At 37.8% G+C, this 19523-nt stretch overlaps 1 protein-coding gene across 2 annotated transcripts; it reads left to right on the top strand.

Annotated features, from left to right (window-relative positions):
* Window positions 1–42: 42 nt before the first annotated feature.
* On the top strand, window positions 43–19201 carry smarcc1b (SWI/SNF related BAF chromatin remodeling complex subunit C1b). Of its 2 annotated transcripts, none has more exons than XM_039678880.2 (28): window positions 43–440; window positions 1085–1204; window positions 1389–1474; window positions 2923–3004; window positions 3077–3169; window positions 3400–3469; window positions 6187–6256; window positions 6364–6439; window positions 6706–6828; window positions 6971–7044; window positions 7222–7343; window positions 7423–7482; window positions 7577–7611; window positions 9454–9566; window positions 9753–9824; window positions 9919–10032; window positions 10115–10268; window positions 11476–11586; window positions 11741–11800; window positions 12604–12862; window positions 12956–13105; window positions 13434–13483; window positions 13622–13715; window positions 15402–15535; window positions 15650–15784; window positions 16111–16267; window positions 18722–18796; window positions 18877–19201. In XM_039678880.2, the coding sequence occupies exons 1-28, from the start codon at window positions 285–287 to the stop codon at window positions 18921–18923; spliced, it is 2892 nt and encodes a 963-aa protein (XP_039534814.2). In that variant the 5' UTR covers window positions 43–284; the 3' UTR covers window positions 18924–19201. The 2 variants fall into 2 exon arrangements, with proteins under 2 accessions (XP_039534814.2, XP_039534813.2); XM_039678879.2 differs by having other exon boundaries at window positions 46–440; window positions 6965–7044.
* The last annotated feature ends 322 nt before the right edge of the window (window positions 19202–19523 follow it).

Here is a 19523-nt window from a genome sequence, read left to right on the forward strand (position 1 = left end):
AAAAACAGGATGCAATCTCACGCTTGAGGCTGTTTTGAAAAAGTAGTGTTCAAGGATATTTTGACATTCTTAACAATGAGTACAAAAATGAAAAAATGTCCAAAAATTTCTATTGCCACATTAATTGATTCTACTTTGAGTACTCTGGTCTTAATGGCCATTCTACAGTATGTACTGCGTAGTATGCAGTTAGGTGTCGTTGGCGCCTTTTTGGGTTTAACCGCTAGAGGCGCTGTCGAGTTTTCAGTGATTCTGGGTTAGCGGAGGGTAATTAGCATGTAACAATGGCTGCTGTGGGACCTACGACAAGTCAAGCCAGTTGCAGCTTTTCATTGAGCAGAAGAATGGACGGTGGACCGTGCTCTAAATTCTGGGAGAGCCCGGAAATAATCTCCCAGATGGAAACAGTTCGCAGTTGGATTGGAAAGCATTATAAAAAGGTTAGCGAGCTAATGTTAGATAGCAAGAGGACCCCCATACCCGAAGCTTTCTTTGATTTATTTTTTTTGTTTTGTTTTTTACAGTCTTGCTCTTTTTGTCGCTTTCTGTGTCTAATTAACGTCTTAAACTGACTCTTAAAATACTATTTTATATGGCGGTATTTTGTTTGTTTGCCTTATAACGTTATAGTACAGAAATGAGAAGCTAACTCGACAGAAAACGTAATTGACAGGAAAGAAGTCACAACTATGCTGTCCTCTGTAACATGTTAGCAACACGGTTATGGTTATATCCAGCTCCACAACTACACCCTTTTATTCATTAACTTAACTGATTTGTAGTTTCAAAATGACGCGATGTTAGCAACATGCTAGCAGCTTGAAGTTTGTGGGAACAGGTTTGTGTTCAAAAGGTGTTTGTTTACCTGTCTTGACTGACACACCCCCTCTCAGTGCCATGCCACCCTTGCCCAATATCCACAGCGTAGGTTACACGTATCATAATGCGTCTGATGTTTTAAACTAGATATGTATAAACCGGAACAGCGAATAGCAAATACCATTATAGGCCTCTTTGCATTTGTTGTGCAGTTTTAAGAGTAAGACAACTTATTAATAGTATTTTGTCCCCGCCCTCTCTCAAGTATGTGCAGACTGATGCTCCCTCCAGCAAATCTTTGTCTGGTTTGGTCATCCAACTGCTGCAATTTCAGGAAGAAACATTTGGCCGGCGAGCAAATAACCCAAGCTTCACAAAACTCCCAGTAAGTTGCTGCTTTTCCACTTCTTTCTCTGGCAAGCCATACATAAGCACCTTTATTCCTGTAAATTTATGTATGTGTTTTTTCATCTGTAACTTGATTGACTGAGTCAAAGCATGATACCTAGATTTGGAGAATTATCAGTGATCTGTGAGAGTTTGTTTCAGCATTGTTTCTTTGTCCTCAGGCAAAGTGTTTTCAGGATCTGAGGCCTGGCGGTGCTCTCTGTCATATTCTGGGATCGGTTTACAAGTTTAAAACAGAACAGGGCTGGTTAGTATTAATTCAGAATGGTGCTGGATGGTATAATGGTGGAAAATGTGTTCAATGTTTATGTAGAGATTCTAATGTACCATTTATTTGTACTTATTTTTTTTCTTTAATGTGTAATCTTTATTTTTAGGTCCATTAAGTCTATATATGTATACTTTACCATTCAAAAGATTGTGGTCAGTAAGTGTTTTAAAGAAGTCTCTTGTGCTCACCAACACATTTACTTACTTAAAGGAGAACGCCGGCGCAAAATTAACCTTTGGTCTAATAACACATTCGTCCCTCCCTAGTCAACCGTTCTCTGAGAGTTGTTTTCATGATAATCGAATGTAAAAATTTTTATCTCTAAAAACTGTTTAGCGTATAATGCTAGTAATGGGAGCATTTAATAAGTAAAAAGAAATCGCTAGTTTGTACCACTAACAAGACTCAAAATAGCCCCACACTAACCCAGTAACAAAGGCAGTAATAAAGACAGTTCACTTCATGTATACGGGTGGCGCCATCTTTGTAAAACAGTCTCGACAAGTCGAACCACGAACGATGCTAAGTGAGCTGAACTGTATGAAGTTCAGCGAACTTCTGAACTGTATGAACTGCGTTCGTGGTTCGACTTATCGAGACTGTTTTCCAAAGATGGCGCAGCCCGTATACACGAAGTGCACTGTCTTTATAAAATATCTTCTTATTAAACGGTCTACTCTGTACACTTACTAAGTTCTCAATGCTTCGTTTTGCATGTAGGGACCCTCATTATGTTATTGTGTTAGGGTGGGGCTATTTTGAGCCTTGTTAATGGTTCATTTGGTGCCGGAGTTCTCCTTTAAAAATAAAACGGTAATATTGTGAAATTTTATTACATTTTAAAGTTGTTTTCTATTTTAATATATTTTAAAATGTAATTTAATCATGACATGAAGCTTAATTTTCGGCAGCCTTTACAGTTGTTGGTGTCACACGATCCTTCTTAATTTATTCTAAAATGCTTATTTGGTGCTCAAGAAACATTTGTTTTTCGAATCAATGTTGAAAACAGTTTAATAGGTTTGTGCGAATTATGATGCATTTTTTCAGGATACTTTGATGCTTAGAAAGTTCAAAAGAACAGGATTTATTTAAATAATGCAAATGTCTTTGTTACTTTTGATCAATTATTATTGCTGAATAAGAGTACTAATTTCTTTAATAAAAAAAAGTATTTAACCCCAAACTTGGTAGATTGATACAATGGTAGTATTTGGTAGAATGGTAGTATGACTTTAAATGAACTGGAATGATGATATAATTATTTTTTTAATTGTACTGTTCCATGACATTTTGGTCAGCATACCTCCCACTGCTAAATGTATGCTGTGATTCATTATTTAATAATATTGAGTGTCGGATAAAGATTGTCAATTTGATCTCATCTTGTGTATGATATATCTTTTTTTTTTTTTTTATCAAAGGAGACGCTTCGATTTTCAGAATCCATCCAGAGTGGAACGCAATGTAGAGATGTTCGTCTGTGTGGAGAAAACTCTCATACAGGTATTTGTGCTTGGATCACAAGCAAATCTAAGTGTGGTACAGTATATGACCTCTTTGTTTTGTTTTTGCTAGAATAACTTATTAAGCAGACCTGTGGTGTACCTGTCCCCTGATCTTGAACAGAAGCAAACACTTAAACTCAAAGACATTGTTGTGCGACATCAGGTCAGTGGAAAAACTAAGAAATAGAGAAATATAATCATTAACACGCTTGATATACAGAGAAATTTTGTAGTCTAGTATTCTTCTTAACACACACACACACACAAAAACTATTACTTTTTATAATAACGTGCAACATGTATGCCATATACTCAACTATTTGCCTTTATTGAGCACATTCCTAATATGCACTTTGTTGATTACTGTATACACAATTTGTCTTGCCTTTTTAGGGAACAGTGACAGAGGAGAGGTCACAAGCCACCCACCAGGTATACCCATCATCCTCCACAGCAGATGAAGGTGTGTATATTTTTTTAAAACATAGCTTTAGTTCTGGCAGGTCACATCAGTCAAGCTTACATCAACTGACTCTCAGCTGATCCATGTCTACCTATACAAGGAATATGACATCTATCACAGCATCCGTATATAGGTCCATTCAGTATTATCAGCTTTATCGTCTTGCTCAGGAGCTAATTACCCTCCATCTGCTCCTCCTTTTGTTCACTGTCAGGGCTTGGCTCTCTTATATTCCTCTTCGAGTCTGAATAATTTATCTTGATTTATGTTGTTCCGTGAAATTAATATGATTAAGACAATTAAAGTAACCCAATTGTGCTAATGTAAAGGGTCCTCATTTTGTTTTGGGGGTCTTCTACAACAGGTTTACATGCATCAAAGGTCAAAAAACATTTTAATTTTCTCATAAAATGCATAACACCACCACATTTTTCAATGATTCTCAAACGACTCGTCGAATGAATCGGTCTCCAATGCTTCCAGTGCCTGTCTGAAACAAACATCTATTACCATACCTGGGGTCTGTTTTAATAAGGAGGTTCAACCAACTCTGAGTCAACTTGAACTCTGAGTTGACTTACCCTGAGATGGGAAACTCTGAGTTTTCGGTTTCAGAATAGTTGAAATGAGTTAGTTCAATCAACTCTGAGTTAAGCACGTGCACCATAACTATAAAAAAGCCATTATCAATGGAGCGCAGATATTTTGAGTCACCATGGCAACAGCGCCAGACAAAAAGAGGTCTGCATATTTCTCACCAGCTGAACTGGATGAGCTTCTGCATATGGAGAGTACGAACATTATATTGTTTGTAAGTTATAAGTTTACATTTTAATTACTGTTGTACAGTGATGGGTGTAATTAATTACCAAGTAATCTAAATACTGTAATTTAATTCAACAGATTACTCTTAATTCTTCTGTAATTTAAAGTTAAATTTGATGTAATTGTATTAGACTATAGAACAATTCTGTATAGGCTATTTAACATACATTTTTAAGAGTGATATTTTTAATGTAACCTTCTACCTCTACAGACTTTGGTCAATTCAAGAATAATTCATGCAATTGTAGGCTATATTGATTATTTGAAGGCATTAAAAGTGCTGTTTCTTGTCTCTCCTTGTATTGTTTAAGTGTTTATGGTTGACACAAGTATTAAAAGAACATGGCAGCAGCTGAAAGTTAAATATAAAAACATAATTCAGTTAAGTAAGGCTTGAGCATATCATGGGTGTAGGCTACCAGTGTCTAGCAGTGCAGCAGCATAGCCTATAGAATCTAAGTTTAAATCTATAAACGGGTATTCTTATCTCTCCCCGTGCCCCCAGAGTGTGGAAGAACAGCAGGAGGAAGGTCCATCAACTTCTGTTGCACAGATCAACACAGTTCAGTGATTTTCAGTAAATGCCACAGTTTAATTATGTAGAATTTGTTTAGAACTACATTATGTAACTCTAATCTACTACTGTATTTTCAGTTGCCAGTTAAGGAGTTATATAGACTTTATCTTATAAAAAAAAAGATTGATTTTGTTAATAAAAATGTTCTGAATGAGGTGTTTAAACAGCACTTCCACTTTAAAAAAGGGGAGGAGACTGAAAGAAACTCTGGGTTTACTGAAGAAAACCTGCTCCTGACCAGGTTAGGTTCACAGAGTAAGTTACCATGGTAACTGACTCTGAGTATAAGTTACCACTCTTTTAGAAACGGGCTTGACTTACTCTGCTTTCTCAGGTTTAACATACCCCCCATTCTGAAACAGAAAACTCAGAGTTTCCCTCATTTCAGGGTTAACATACTCAGAGTTTCCTCCTTTCTGAAACAGGCCCCTGAACTTCAGCTCTGGAGGCTTCCTCAGTCCTTAGCGATTGTACACACTGCATAGTCAGTCACAATGACATTGATTTTACCATATCAATGCAGCGTGAGTCCGATGATGAAACATTGGAAGAACTAGTTATTCAACCCGAACCTCCATTGCAATCTGCATTAATAGACACCGTTTTAGGTAATAGTGGCCCACGGCTGCTTATCAGAAGCATTTCAGTACGACAGTAATAACATGAGTTAGCGGTTAGCCAGACATCCACACAATATAAAATGCAAAATTACGAATTTTGAACAACCGGCAGTAAGTTTATACATAAATAATTAATCATACTTGCAGGTTGTAATTTTTTGTGCACTTTAGATTGTACAACTTTGCAGAATGTTTACATTCACAAACAGCTATATTACACATTGAATGAAACGGAATATTTGAAAAACCATAATCCAGGATAGAACATTACAGCCAATCCAAACTGCATGCTACTTATCAATAATCTTTGATAATAGTGGTCCTGACATAATTTCATCTTTCTGTATGTGCAGGAAGGATGGATGTATATTTGAAGAGTTCAGATGCAAAAGCCTCTAAATGCCATTTGAAATTTTCTTCTTTAATGATGATTTTTATCAAACTTGTATATTTAAGTTCAGTAATTTCTTAAATAACAATTAATAGGTAATTATCATTGCCATTTAAGTGAAATTACTGAACTTAAATATACAAGCTTGATAAAAATGATCATTCTAGAAGAAACTTTCAATTGGCACTTAGAGGCTTTTGCATCTGAACTCTTCATTTATTGGTTAAATGTGCTGCATCTTGGTGTATCTGTAAAACTGTTCATATCTCCCCATGTATAACATTCACTGTTGGGCCTTTTCCAGAAGAGTGGTTTCGACCAGTCATGCGATTGGATCGTCATGTGATGGTACATTGGGGCATGTGTCCAGACAGGTAGAGAATACATCACACATTCGCACAAGTAATCTAAATGTGCAGATTAGAAAATGGGACAGTTTGCTCTGTTTCCTAATAATGATATATGTTTTATATTTTATTAGTTATGACTCGCTTAAATCAGCAAATGATATAGATGGAGAAGTGGAGGAACCTCCCAACCCAGACAGGTGCTTGAAGGTGAAAAAAATCTTTAAGTATTAATACCTTGAGTTCCCATAATCTTTGCATGTCTTGTTTGTTGTTGGGTTCCAACGATGAATAAAATGAGGGATCCACGGATATACATTATTGTTGTTGTTTTTTTTTTTTGCCAATACTGATTTTAACAAACAGCTATTGGCCAATTCCGATATGAATTTGTCACTTGCTCAATTATTTGAAGAAGTATTATGTCATAACTTCTATGTCATGTGTGAATATTTTCTTGAACACTTATTCCTCAGGTACATGCCAGATGGATTCTTGACACTGACACATATAATGAGTGGATGAACGAGGAAGACTATGAAATTGACGAGAATGGGATTATCATGAGTTTCCGCAGGCGTATCTACCAAAGCACAGAGGTATGTTAATTTTTCTAATTTCATGCTAATTTTTTTAACTCCGTTGTTTTGCCAAATTGATTTTAGTGAGTTTGTAGTTGCAGTTTGTTTGTAGGTTTGTCCTTTAGACTCTTTTATTTGTTTTGTCTTTCACAAGGAACAGAAACCTGTGAAGAAGCGGCGGCGCTCCCCCTCTCCACCATCCTCTGAGTCTAAGAAGAAGGGAGGAAAGAAAAGGTAAAAGAACATCTCTTACTTTGTTGTCACTGCTCTCACATTTTTCGGTCACCTATGTGGGAAGTGGCTAAATCACTGTAGCTTTTTCCTTTGAAAGAATGAATCAAATCCCCTGTAGTTTAATTCAGGATTACATTTGATTCTTAGTAACTTATTTATGTTGGTGTAACTCAATAGCTTAGGGGTGTATAAGAGGCGTGGCCAACCAGAAGAGGCGGAGCCAGAAGAGGATCTCACTAAAGACATGGAGGATCCTACGCCAGTCCCCAACATGGAGGAGGTCGTTCTGCCTAAAAATGGTAAGGTTCTTTTTTTCTACTCTGTGCTTAGTGCTCATGTTGATGTCGGAGTGTAACATTTATTTCTCATTGGCTACAGTGAACCTGAAAAAAGACAGTGAAAACACTCCAGTTAAAGGAGGCATTATGGCTGATTTAGGTACGTTTGTTTGTGAATATGTTCAGTTTTCAGTGAATTCTGTTTGTATTCATGTGATTTCAGTAGTAACCTAGAATATTTGTGTTCCTCTCAGACGACCAAGAAGAGGACCTGCTCTCTGGTGTCAGAGTAAGTCAGTTTGTCATGGTTGCTTTCTGTCCAGTCTACCACAAAATCTACATCCAGAATAGCCTGGGAAAACCCATACAACTTCCAGCAAATTTAGATTTGCTCTGAAAGTTAGTCTGGCAGAGAGCTCATTCAAGCCCATTTCCAATCCGTCGAAATCGCGGCACCAATCAGAAATGTTCGGGCGGGCATTACACGATGACAACAGCCGTCAAACATCACTCATTCGAATCAGCTATCGCATCTGTTTTAAGCGTTTTGAACGTTTCCTTTTTGTTCAAATCCGAGCAAAGAACAATGTTTCTCCGCCGGCCGCCGCTCTGCATACGCCATCTCCTTCATCGCTCTGATTAGTTTTAGGTCTGCCCGCGACGTCCGTTGGTGACGCCCCTCTGGAAGTGATTGGTCTATGACGCTTTACCAGACTCAGTTACAACTCGGGATGGGTACCGAAACCCGGTATCAAACGGGCCCCGGTGCTGGATTTTGAAAGACCGCTGTATCGATAAGCTCGGACGTTATCGGTTCTGCTGTCGGTACTGGAGAAATTAAGTAAATACACGTAGTTTAAAATGTATTCCTATAAAGACGTTATCTTGAACATGTTTATCTCGCCAGCCATTTCTATATATAAACTATATTTTAATTAAACCATTTGTCTGTGATGCAAATTTGCTATTCGCAGTTCAGAAGAGAGAGAGAACGACAGCCCTTGCTTAATGAGTGACAATGAGGACAGAACTAAACATTCAAACAAGGTTACACTTTAGATCTGGGACATTATTCTAATTTTATTTTAGATTTCGGCTTCCAAAGATTATAAGAAGATATTTGAGATACACCAGTTAAAAACAAGACGCATGATCTGTCCAGCGCAACTTCCTTCACTTCACAGCGCTGCGCTGTCAGTTCTTCCTAAACCCAAACGTGCCGTCAGAATCAGCACGATCGGCATTTGTTGCAAAATGCTGTCTCTACTGTTGCTAGATCATAAAATGCCTATTAAAAACACAAAAACCTGCGCAAGTTCACAAGGCGGTGCACGCTCCCTAACAAGAAGAGTATAGCCTACTTTGGACTTTGTGTGTCCTAAACTATCAAATATACATAAAAATGTCAAAATGACCAGCTCTGAGATTCATTTAAACACATTTATGTCTTAAATGGACCTAAATAATAGGGAGAAAATGATGGTGCTTCAGTTACCGATTAGATTTGCTCTCGGTCTTAAAGGGGCAGCAGTCTAATAAATCTGCTGACGATTCAGCCATTAATGCAAATCAAACAACAAAAGCACTTGAATGAGCAACTTTAGATTTAATAAGCATTAATCTATCTATGATAAACTATACAGTGCTATTTTACATTTGATTACTAAATTAGATTTGTTTTCAGACAGAATATATTAGGCTACCTAAAAAGTAATGTTAGTAGACCTTCCGGAAATTAAAGCACCGTGTATATAATTTGTATCTTTGATTAATTGTATCCTATCTTTTGTATATAAAACAATAAAAGCCTGCACACTGCTTTTCTTCATTTTGTTAAAGCATTACTTTTTAAAAAAAATTTTACATTTCAAAATATTAAGTTAATTATGTTCTTAATTCTTAAAAAAAAAAAAAAAACACCAAAAAGAACCGATAAGAATACCGTTAAAGTACCGGATCGATAAGCAGTATCATAAGAGTAGTAAAACCGATAAAACCTTAACGATACCCATCCCTAGTTACAACTGAGAATGGTCTGGTTTTAACCAGGCTACATCCAGAACCCAGTTACAGTCAAATTAGATCAACTACATTCTTTAAATATGTGAGTTCTGACCTATTGTGTGTGTAGGATGAGGAAGAGCAGAGAGAGTTTGGCCGTGGGATGGAGGGGGAGGAGAGCGCCATAGAGCAAACGCATCACATCATTGTGCCCACCTATACCTCATGGTTCGACTACAACTGGTGAGGGTTTACCTGAATGTGTCCAGATTACACCAACTCAAATTCTCAGTTTTACATGGATATCAGAGCTGAGGCCTAGTGCTCTGCACATATTCACGCTTTTACCGTTCTTATGCATTTTTACATAGAGTAATGGATTGTTTTGTTATATATGTGTGTGTGTGTGTGTGTGTGTGTGTGTGTTAGTATTCATCATATAGAGAGACGAGCTCTTCCTGAGTTCTTCAATGTGAAGAATAAGTCCAAAACACCAGAAATGTAAGTCAGTGTGTATATGCATACATGTGCATGCTATCTGCATCAGATTCCCCATACTGAACTGAAAATAAACATGTTCATATTTTGTTTGTAGATATCTTGCATACCGCAACTTCATGATTGATACATACCGGCTGAACCCTCAAGAGTATCTGACCTCGGCCTCCTGCAGACGAAACCTGACGGGAGATGTGTGTGCACTTATAAGGTGTGTGTATTCACTTGTATCTTTGACATCTGTGCATAAATTATTTGCAATTCATTTATAAACTTGTTGATGTGCATTTTAGGGTTCATTCGTTTTTGGAACAATGGGGGCTGATAAATTATCAGGTAGATGCAGAAAGTCGACCCCTCCCCATGGGACCACCCCCAACGCCACACTTTAACGTTCTTACAGACTCACCGTCCGGACTTGTCCCACTACAGCACAGACCCTTACAGGTATTGACTAACAAGAAATTCGTGCTTAAAGGGGGTTTCCACACTGAACACAGTTGTTGTCACAGTCCGGGTACTACTTCTGCAGCGTTGGTCTGGTTTCACACTGACTTGATTCTATCGAACCCTGGTGCATTTACCGTATTTTCCGCACTATAAGGCGCACCGGATTATAAGGCGGACCTTCAATGAATGACCTATTTTAGAAAATGTTTCATATATAGGGCGCGCCGGGTTATAAGGCGCATAAGATACTGCAGTCACACGTTTAACTGGGTTTCCGTTATGCATCCACCAGATGTGCTAAAGGGAATGTAGCGAGTGCGCGGCGCCAGAGGTGAGGCGTTTATTAGTAAGCGTGAACGCGCTGGGGCGGGCACGTAACTTGCATTCGCAGCCTGACTCATATGAGGATTCAATGTGCGGCGGCTCGTTGACAGCAACAGCCGGCTGTTTTGAATGAGACGACCCGGTGAATGGGGAGCGCTTTATGAGCATTCTGAGCACCTCGTGTGTCTGTTGGTGTGTCTGTTAGCGGGTCTGTTAGCGTGTCTGTCTGTTAGAGTGTCTGAGCGCTCGTGAGCGGGCACGTTACTTACACACATAACCTGATTTATACGAGGTTGAACTGGCCATGTGACAAAGCGGGCATAAGATGGACACCAGCTCGAGTTTGCAGGCGAATTTAATAACGCGGAGCGTTGTTAACCAATTGATCCATGTATAAGGCGTACTGTCGTTTTTTGAGAAAATGAAAGGCTTTTTTTATAGTGTGAAAAATACGGTACATTCATCTTATGCCATCACAAGTGTGCACTGCACATAATAGAAAACAGAACGCGTGCCACAGTTCCATTGCAACCAAATTCAGACCACCTTCTTTGGGCTCCCGTGTCTGTATGACGGCTTTCACGTTACCATTTTTCATGCAAACAATTCCCCTTTTCAGACTAAACTGACAGTGTGAAAGCACCCTGAATCATCCCCTCTTACATTCATCCAGTCCTTGTCACAAAATAAATCCCAAAAGTGTTTTGACTGTATGTTTTTGTAGTTAATACTTATCTACTTACTGTGTCTAATAACGTGACATGAAATATGGATTTCAGTTGAAAGCAATCAGTTGCCTAGGAAAATTTTACAGTTTAATGGTCATTCTACAAAATGTTTAATAAATGTGATAAATTGTTTATTTGTTGTGTGTTGAAAGGTTTCAGCCTCTCAGCACATGTTGCATTTCCCAGAGAAATTGAGAGAGAAACCGTCTGACCTGCAGAATTTTGGTCTACGCATTGACATTTATACTAAGAAACATCCAAAGGTAAAAACTCAAACATTGTGTTTGCAACATTCATTTTCAGTATTGCTGTGCTTTACCGGAACTTTCTGGAATCTATTGATTGCATTGGGCTTCAGCATCTCAATACTGCGTGCTTGCTTCCTGTCTTAGTTTTTTTCTTTCATTCATCTTATAGAGTAAAGGTGCAAATGCAGGGAGAGAATGGACAGAACAGGAAACACTCTTGCTTTTGGAGGTAAGCCATTCAAACAGTCAACAAGATTTTTTGTATGCTTAAAGATTTGTATTCATGAGTCTTCAACGGCAGTACTGCAGGGAATATTAACACTAATACAACAATTTTTTTTAAGAATCTATAATCCAACTACATTTCTATTATCCTTTCCTCATTTATCAGGTACAATTATAATATAATCTATATGGATCTGTACATTTAATAGTAATTGTATAATAATAATATATTATTATTACTTTAATAATTGTCATAATATATAATAAGAATAATAATTATATTATTGCTTAGCAAAATAAACTTGGTAGGCTACAAAATAAAATATGTAAATAAATTAAAATGGGTTCTGTGCAGATGTTATGAAATGTCGGCTTTATAATGCAACAAGTTGCGTCTGAAATCACATACACGTATATGTATACTTCCCTACTATACTGTTTTCATATGCAAAAAAAAAAAAACGGCGCATAACGGCGATTTTTGGAAACGCCGTCATTTTGCCATCGTTTTTTATTTAAACAAATATCGCAAACATTTGTAAAATCTGTAATTCAGGCACAACTGATGCTGGTAGGTCACATGATAAGGACAACATGGGCAATGTTGTATATTCATACTAATCAGAACTTAATTTTTTAGTGCTTGCAAATTAAGTACTTATTCAAATTAAATACCTACTCAAGGGAGTATGCAATTTTGGATGCTGCCTAAACTTTGTGCAATGGAAGTCTCTGCTCTGTCCATTCAGAGGCCCAGGGCCTGATAAAGGTCGTCATTATTTTTGTATGATATATCTCTTTTCTCAGGCTTTGGAGATGTATAAAGATGACTGGAATAAAGTGTCGGAGCACGTGGGCAGCCGCACACAGGATGACTGTATTCTTCACTTCTTGCGGTTGCCCATAGAGGACCCGTACCTAGAGAACTCTGAAGCCTCAATGGGTCCTCTGGCTTATCAGCCTGTTCCCTTCAGCCAGTCAGGGAACCCTGTAATGAGCACTGTTGCTTTTCTTGCATCTGTGGTGGACCCTCGAGTGGCCTCCGCAGCTGCCAAGGCAGCTTTAGGTAAGAGTTTTTTTGTTAGTGTGTGTACTGATTTGAAGATATGTGTGCGGTGGTGAGATAAAATACGTATGCAATGTTTTGACTGTCTTTCAGAGGAGTTCTCGAGAGCAAGAGAAGAGGCCCCACCAGAGTTATTCACTGCTAGCTTTCACAAAGCACAGAGAGTTGGGCATAATTTAGATCCGGCCTTTATGCTCCAAACAGGCGGGATTGCAGGACTTGATGACAGTTCAGAAAAGACTGGTACTTGTCTCACTTGTTTGTGTGTAATGTTTTTTTAAAGTGATGTATGTAGTCACAGCATCAAAACTCCTCCCACGAATTCACATTTGCAATGCATGTTAAAAACAGCTGTATCAAATCATAAAACAAGCCATTTTAGAGTCCTTGGAATGGTCGTACTTGAAACATCCAGGGGAGGGCAGTAAATGAAAGAAGAATTTTCATAATGTTTAATGTCATTTTAACAAACTCCTTAAATTACATCTATACACCAAATATTACATAATAAGGTTTATGATTAACATTATGAATATGACTCTATTAATAATTCTCTTTTTCTTTTTTTTAGATGGGAGTGGTATAGAAACAATGAACACTGAATATGATCAGCATGAAAAGGTGTGAGAAGCTTCAGATACAAATACAAAGCTTCAGCTTCAGATACAAATCATCCATTCTGCTGTTTTTTATAGACTTGCTTTACAAATCTTAATAAGGAAAATGGTATTGTGACTGAGCATGTATTGTCTGTTGTAGCTTGAGGGTGACAGCATCTTGGGAGAGGGAGCGCGTGTGAAGAACGAGGAGAAGGAAGAGAGTGAAGGAGAGAGAGGAGAGGAGAGCACAGCAGGTCAGAGCATAACTGATGTTAAATGGAATTCAGTATGCATAGTATGCAAATTTTCTGTATGTGATGCTATCTAACATTTCTCCCTAACATTTCCCCCTAGATTTGTATAACAATGTATTTGCCAACTATATTTGGATTTAAAAACAAAGTGAAAACAAAGTAAACCTGTTGCTTTAATATTCACAAAGCATGTTAGAAGTGCTTTGTGGGGTCAATAAGATCTTTTCAAAATATAATTTATTCCTGTGCTGTTTGGCAAAGCGGAATTGTTTGCTGCCATTACTCTAGTTTTCACATGTCAAATGATAATTCAGAATTCATTCTAATATGCTGATTTGGTGCTCAAGAAAAAATTTGTATTATTATTATTAGGGCTGTCAGTTTAACGCGTTATTAACGGCGTTAACGCAAACCCATTTTAACAGCGTTAATTTTTTTTATCTTTTTGTTCTAGCAAACTTTGTAGTTTTTTCGCGGCATGCGTCCTGATCCATTTCGGCGTCTCCCGCTCGTCATCCACTCAAAGCCGGCTCGCAAGCCCATGTGTGTTTGCGGCGTGCCTGTTGTTTTGTTTCCGTTCTAGCTAGATCCGCTTGCGCTTTGGTCGAAGAAGCAACAAAACGTCCTCGCGCAGCGCAAGCCATTGAAATGAATGGGTTCAGAGCGCAGCGCGAGGACGTTTTGTGCCGCACACACTCGTTTCGGCTTATTGCGAGCCGGCCAAATAGTAACGTTACGTTTTGAGTGGATGATGAGCGCGAGACGCCGAAATGGATGCCCTAAGATTCTGAATGGAAAGTTTACTTTTAAAAAGTTGCCAAATTGTCCCATTGACAAGACCAAGTGATCTGTGTGTTTTGTCATTGTGAACTGAGCGATCATCATCGCAGCACGTCCAGTCTGAAACACCACTTGATGCTTGATGATGGTCAACACACACACACACACACACACAGATGATGCGAATTCTCCACCCCCTCGTCAATATCAGGACCTAGTCAGTGTTTCTTTCACCCTTTTATTGATAGACAGTGTTACATTGTGTTAGAGATTATTATATTTATATATGTTAGTGTGAAATTGAACACTATTCCAATGTTAATGTCATTTGCACTAAACAAGCCGATCCACTTTTCCATGTTGACAAGATCATTAAAATGAGAAAAAGTAATGTAACAAAAAGAAATCAAAAGACATTTAGAATAGATAAAAATGTGCGATTAATCGCGAGTTAACTATGACATTAATGCGATTAAATATTTTAATCGTTTGACAGCACTAATTTTTATTAATGTTGAAAACTATATTTCAATATTTAATATATTTGTGGAAACAGTGATACAAAGAAAGTAAAAAAAACTATTTATTTAAAGTGGAAATCTTTTTCTTTAACAATGTTGTTGCATTTACGGTTGAGCTTGCTGTTTAATTCCTAAATAAAAGTTTATTTTTTAATTTCTTAAAAAATAAACAAATCTAATTAACCCCAAACTTTTTAACAGTAGTGTATGCATGCTTTTGCTCCTTACCCGTGTCATCTCTGATTCCTTACCCGTGTCATCTCTGATCATCTCTTGTTTATTACTTATTAGACAACTAGTGAGAAAAAATGAGTAGTCATACAATCCCTACTGTAGGCAGTGTGATGATTTCTTTAAATTTCATACTCTTTGTATGTCTTTCCAGAGGAGAGTTTTGACTTGTGCCTCACCCAAGGGGATGGGGAGGAGATGAAGAGGAGGGTGGAGCTTGAGCTGGTGGAGGTCAACATCGCAACAGCTGCTGCTTCAGCACTGGCCTCTGCAGCTACCAAAGCAAAGGTGAATGTCAAACCTCATTTCATGTGACCCCTAAAGAACCGCGATCATTAACAGAGACCAAAAAAAAGTGATTCAGCTGAACTCACTCTTTTTCTTCCTCTTCTGTCCCTCTAGCACTTGGCTGCAGTAGAAGAGAGGAAGATCAAATCTCTGGTGGCTCTGCTGGTTGAGACTCAGATGAAGAAGTTGGAGATCAAACTGAGACACTTTGAAGAGCTAGAGACCATTATGGATCGAGAAAAAGAGGCTGTGAGTCAGTGTGCCTCATTGAAGCAAGATCTCTTTAAGTCTTCAGGAAACCTTTGAGAGTACTCTAGTTTCTCTCTTAATACACTGTTTTGCGACCTGTCTTAATGCCATTAATTTATTTTTGGAAGTTATTTGGATATACACATTTTTTCGATTCATCATTTTCATTAATCTCCTAAATGGATGGTTCACCCAAAAGAGAAAATCACTGTCATGTTGTTCCAAACCTTCCAAACATCTTGTTTACTGTCAACAGCATTTTTTTAATTTAGAGATTTCAGGATGTTTAAACTTAATATCTGTATGTTGATATCTGTATGTTGTAGCTGGAGCAGCAGAGACAACAGTTGTTGTCAGAGAGGCAGAACTTCCACCTGGAGCAGGTGAAATATGCCGAACTGAAGGCACGACAGACCGTGGAACCTCAGCAGCAAGCGGGAGCCACACAGAACAGCAGTACTGCATACAACCCTCTTCACCAAGGTACACCCTTAGGCCCATAGTGTTCTTTGGCTTTTATGCGTATGCGAGGGTCTGCATACGGGCGTGACGCAAATTTCGTCACCAGAATAGTACACGTGTCACCTGTTTCTTTGTAACCGCACATTGAATTTGTTTTGGACTAGGGATGTCAATTTTCACAAATTCCCATGAACGATCGTCGTTTAAATTAACGATCAATTCATCGATTAATCGTTAGCCTTAATACTGCAATATGTGTCGCTGCAGTGGCATATGGCCACAGTAGGCCTGCTCAAAACGCTATGTTCCTGAACAATTTAATGAGATTATTAAATCTAAATAAAGGGCTAGTGGGATTGTAAAATGTTTCGATGTGATTGATAATTAAGTTATTATTTAATAATCAAATAAAACGACTATATAATGTGTCACCAACCGCCTCAGATGCACTTGTCAGAATGTGTGACTCTTGTGGACTTGCTCTTCTTGGAACGACGCACTGGAAACGGCAACTAAACCCAATGATTTCACTACGAATTAATAAAATAGTGTTCTCATGTTATGTAATATGACAGTCCCAAATTAACGTTAATCATTGTAATTATTAGTCAAGCATTCTGCTTGAGTGGCGCGTGCTGTATGCATAACCATTGAACACTTTGCTAGCGCATTATTTAACTCAAAGAAACGCATCCTAAATGAGATTAATCAGATGCAAAATAAACATAATTTTACAGTTTATATCTGCACAAAATGACGTGAATGCACAAGTGAACTTTACGTGCCATTCAGAATGACTCATGTTGTGGACGCGCTCTTCCTGGAACAACGCGACACGGCAACTCAACCCAAATAATTCACAATTTTTTATAACAATATTGTTTTCTTTATAATGTTATGTAATATGACAGTCCCAATAGTCATATTTAGTCGTGCATCGCCATTTAAACAGCGTGCGCTAAAGATCATCATGCTTTATTAGCGTCAATTCTTAACCAAATACATCCAATATGAGATAAATCAGACATAGATAGGCCATATGCGTACACAAAATAAACTATTAAAACTTACATTTGCACAAAAGAAAAGGCTGCGAATGCACACGGCAACTTCTTGTCATGATAAAGGTGTAAAATAGTCCCAAACATAACTCCGGCGCGCTCGCTTACATGTTTCGCGGTTGAGCAGCATGCTCGCATGCACACGCACGCGCATGCTTAATCGATGATTGATACGTTTTATTGATTAAATGTATTATCGACAATTAAACGATCGTCGATTAATATCCTCGTTGACATCCCTATTTTGGACTAATCAGTTGTTAAGCTGATTAGTCCTTGGAAGAGAAGCTACTTGGGGTGGGTGATATGACCAAAATCTTACATCATGATAACGAGTCATTTTATTTGACGAAAATTATATACATCACGAATCACGATATAGTTATTTTTGCTTTAAATAAGGTAATGATATAAAACAAATCTGATTATTAAAATTTCATAATTCTTTTTTTACCATTTTCAATATTTAAAAAAAACTTGTACTTGCCTAAAAAACTCTTAAGCTTTCTGAAGACAAGTAAATTGTGATAATTATCACAAATTATTCACATATGGTGAACATATTTTGATTACCAAAAACCAGGACACCCAGCAAACAAATGATACTTGAAGATTACTCAAAGATGCTTTATTAATTTCAATACAATTAAAATAGGCTATGCCCCCTCTGTGGATAGAGAATTGTTATTATGACACAAATTCAGATAGGCTTCTCAGAGGATACTCAACATGTTTTATGACAGGTTTAAAAAATAATGAAGGAAATAATGATAAACAATAATGCCTCGTTTGTATTTGAAATATAAATATATAAATATTAATTAACTAAAAGAAATACCTTCAAATTGAACAAAAATACCTCTCTCTAACTTACAAAAACGAACTAGTTTTCTTCCTCTTTATCCTGTTTTTCTTCCTCATCCTCCTTGTTTGCCCATCTCCTAGGCCTATATTTTGCTGTAGCCTAAAGCTGATCTTTCCCAGCGTTTTTTTATTTTTTTTATTTTTTTAAACCAGGACATCACTTTATAAAAAAACGTCCAGGACAGGACGTGAAAACAGGACATGTCTTGGGATAACAGGGCTGTTGGTCACTGTTCACCCTTTTGCTGCATAACTTCTGATTTTGAAATAAAAATAGTGAGTGTTTGTGGTACAGCTCACGCACTGCAAATGCAGTATATGTGAAAGCACTTTAGCGCGTGCTGCTCCTGCACCGGATACGCACCGCAACACTCACCGCATACGCACTGCACACGGAGTATGTGTGAAACGGGCGTAAATGTTGAGTGACCTGAAACCACTGGATCCAATCAAGTCGAAAAGTTTCATTCGGATATGCGTCACAAAAGACAACCGCAAAGTCAGTTTCTTGTCAACCTTAATAATATTGTGTTTTTTGCATCCCTCTCAGGACGTCCGGTGGGCAGTACTGGTGCTGGACAGATGATGGGTGCTGCTCGTCAGCCTGGAGCTCCCAATGGCATGTGTGAGTAACACATGTCACAAGTCTAATTCTAATCAACACTGGCACAGTGTTTGAAAAGTTTCATTTTCTTTCCAACCCAGACCAAACTCCACCGTCATCACAGGCTGATGGCCCACCCCCCATGTAATGTCCACTAACGGACAGACAGTAAGATCTTCATCGCTTTGAAACCCAAGCTCACAAGATCACATGAAGGACACGGTCACATCATGTACAAGTTACAACATTCACCTCTACAATAGCACTTATTCTGTGTATATTTAATATTTTTAAGCATTGATTCTGGCAAGGATATGATTTGAGGCTTTTCATTGTCTTATCTGTCTGTACTAATGTTTGTAGATCTGTTTTTGTATTGCCACCAAGCACTAAAACATTTGTGGCTGAATAAATCTTTTAAATGAAGTTATAGTTTTTTTGTGAGTTCATCTATTGAAGATTTTACTTCAGAATATTTTCTGATTCTTTTATATTTTAAATTTGACTGCTTATCCTCTGCTTAATTTAAAACTTTTAATTTGTGATTAAAGTTTCTCGCAAATTTTGCGGCAATGAACTGTTCTTAACTATGAAGAAAACTGAGCTGCACCATTCCTTGATCTGTTTCAGATGTATTTTTAACTTCTTTAAATTTTTAAAAGAAACTCACAGATCACTCCAGTGCACAAGGTTTTTTGATAAATCTCTAAAAGCTCTTTGCCATACCTATGAGAGTGAAGGGGATGGG

This window comes from Pimephales promelas, chromosome 18 (assembly GCF_988280905.1).
Source record: "Pimephales promelas chromosome 18, fPimPro1.hap1.1, whole genome shotgun sequence".
NCBI classification, from domain to species: Eukaryota; Metazoa; Chordata; class Actinopteri; order Cypriniformes; family Leuciscidae; genus Pimephales; species Pimephales promelas.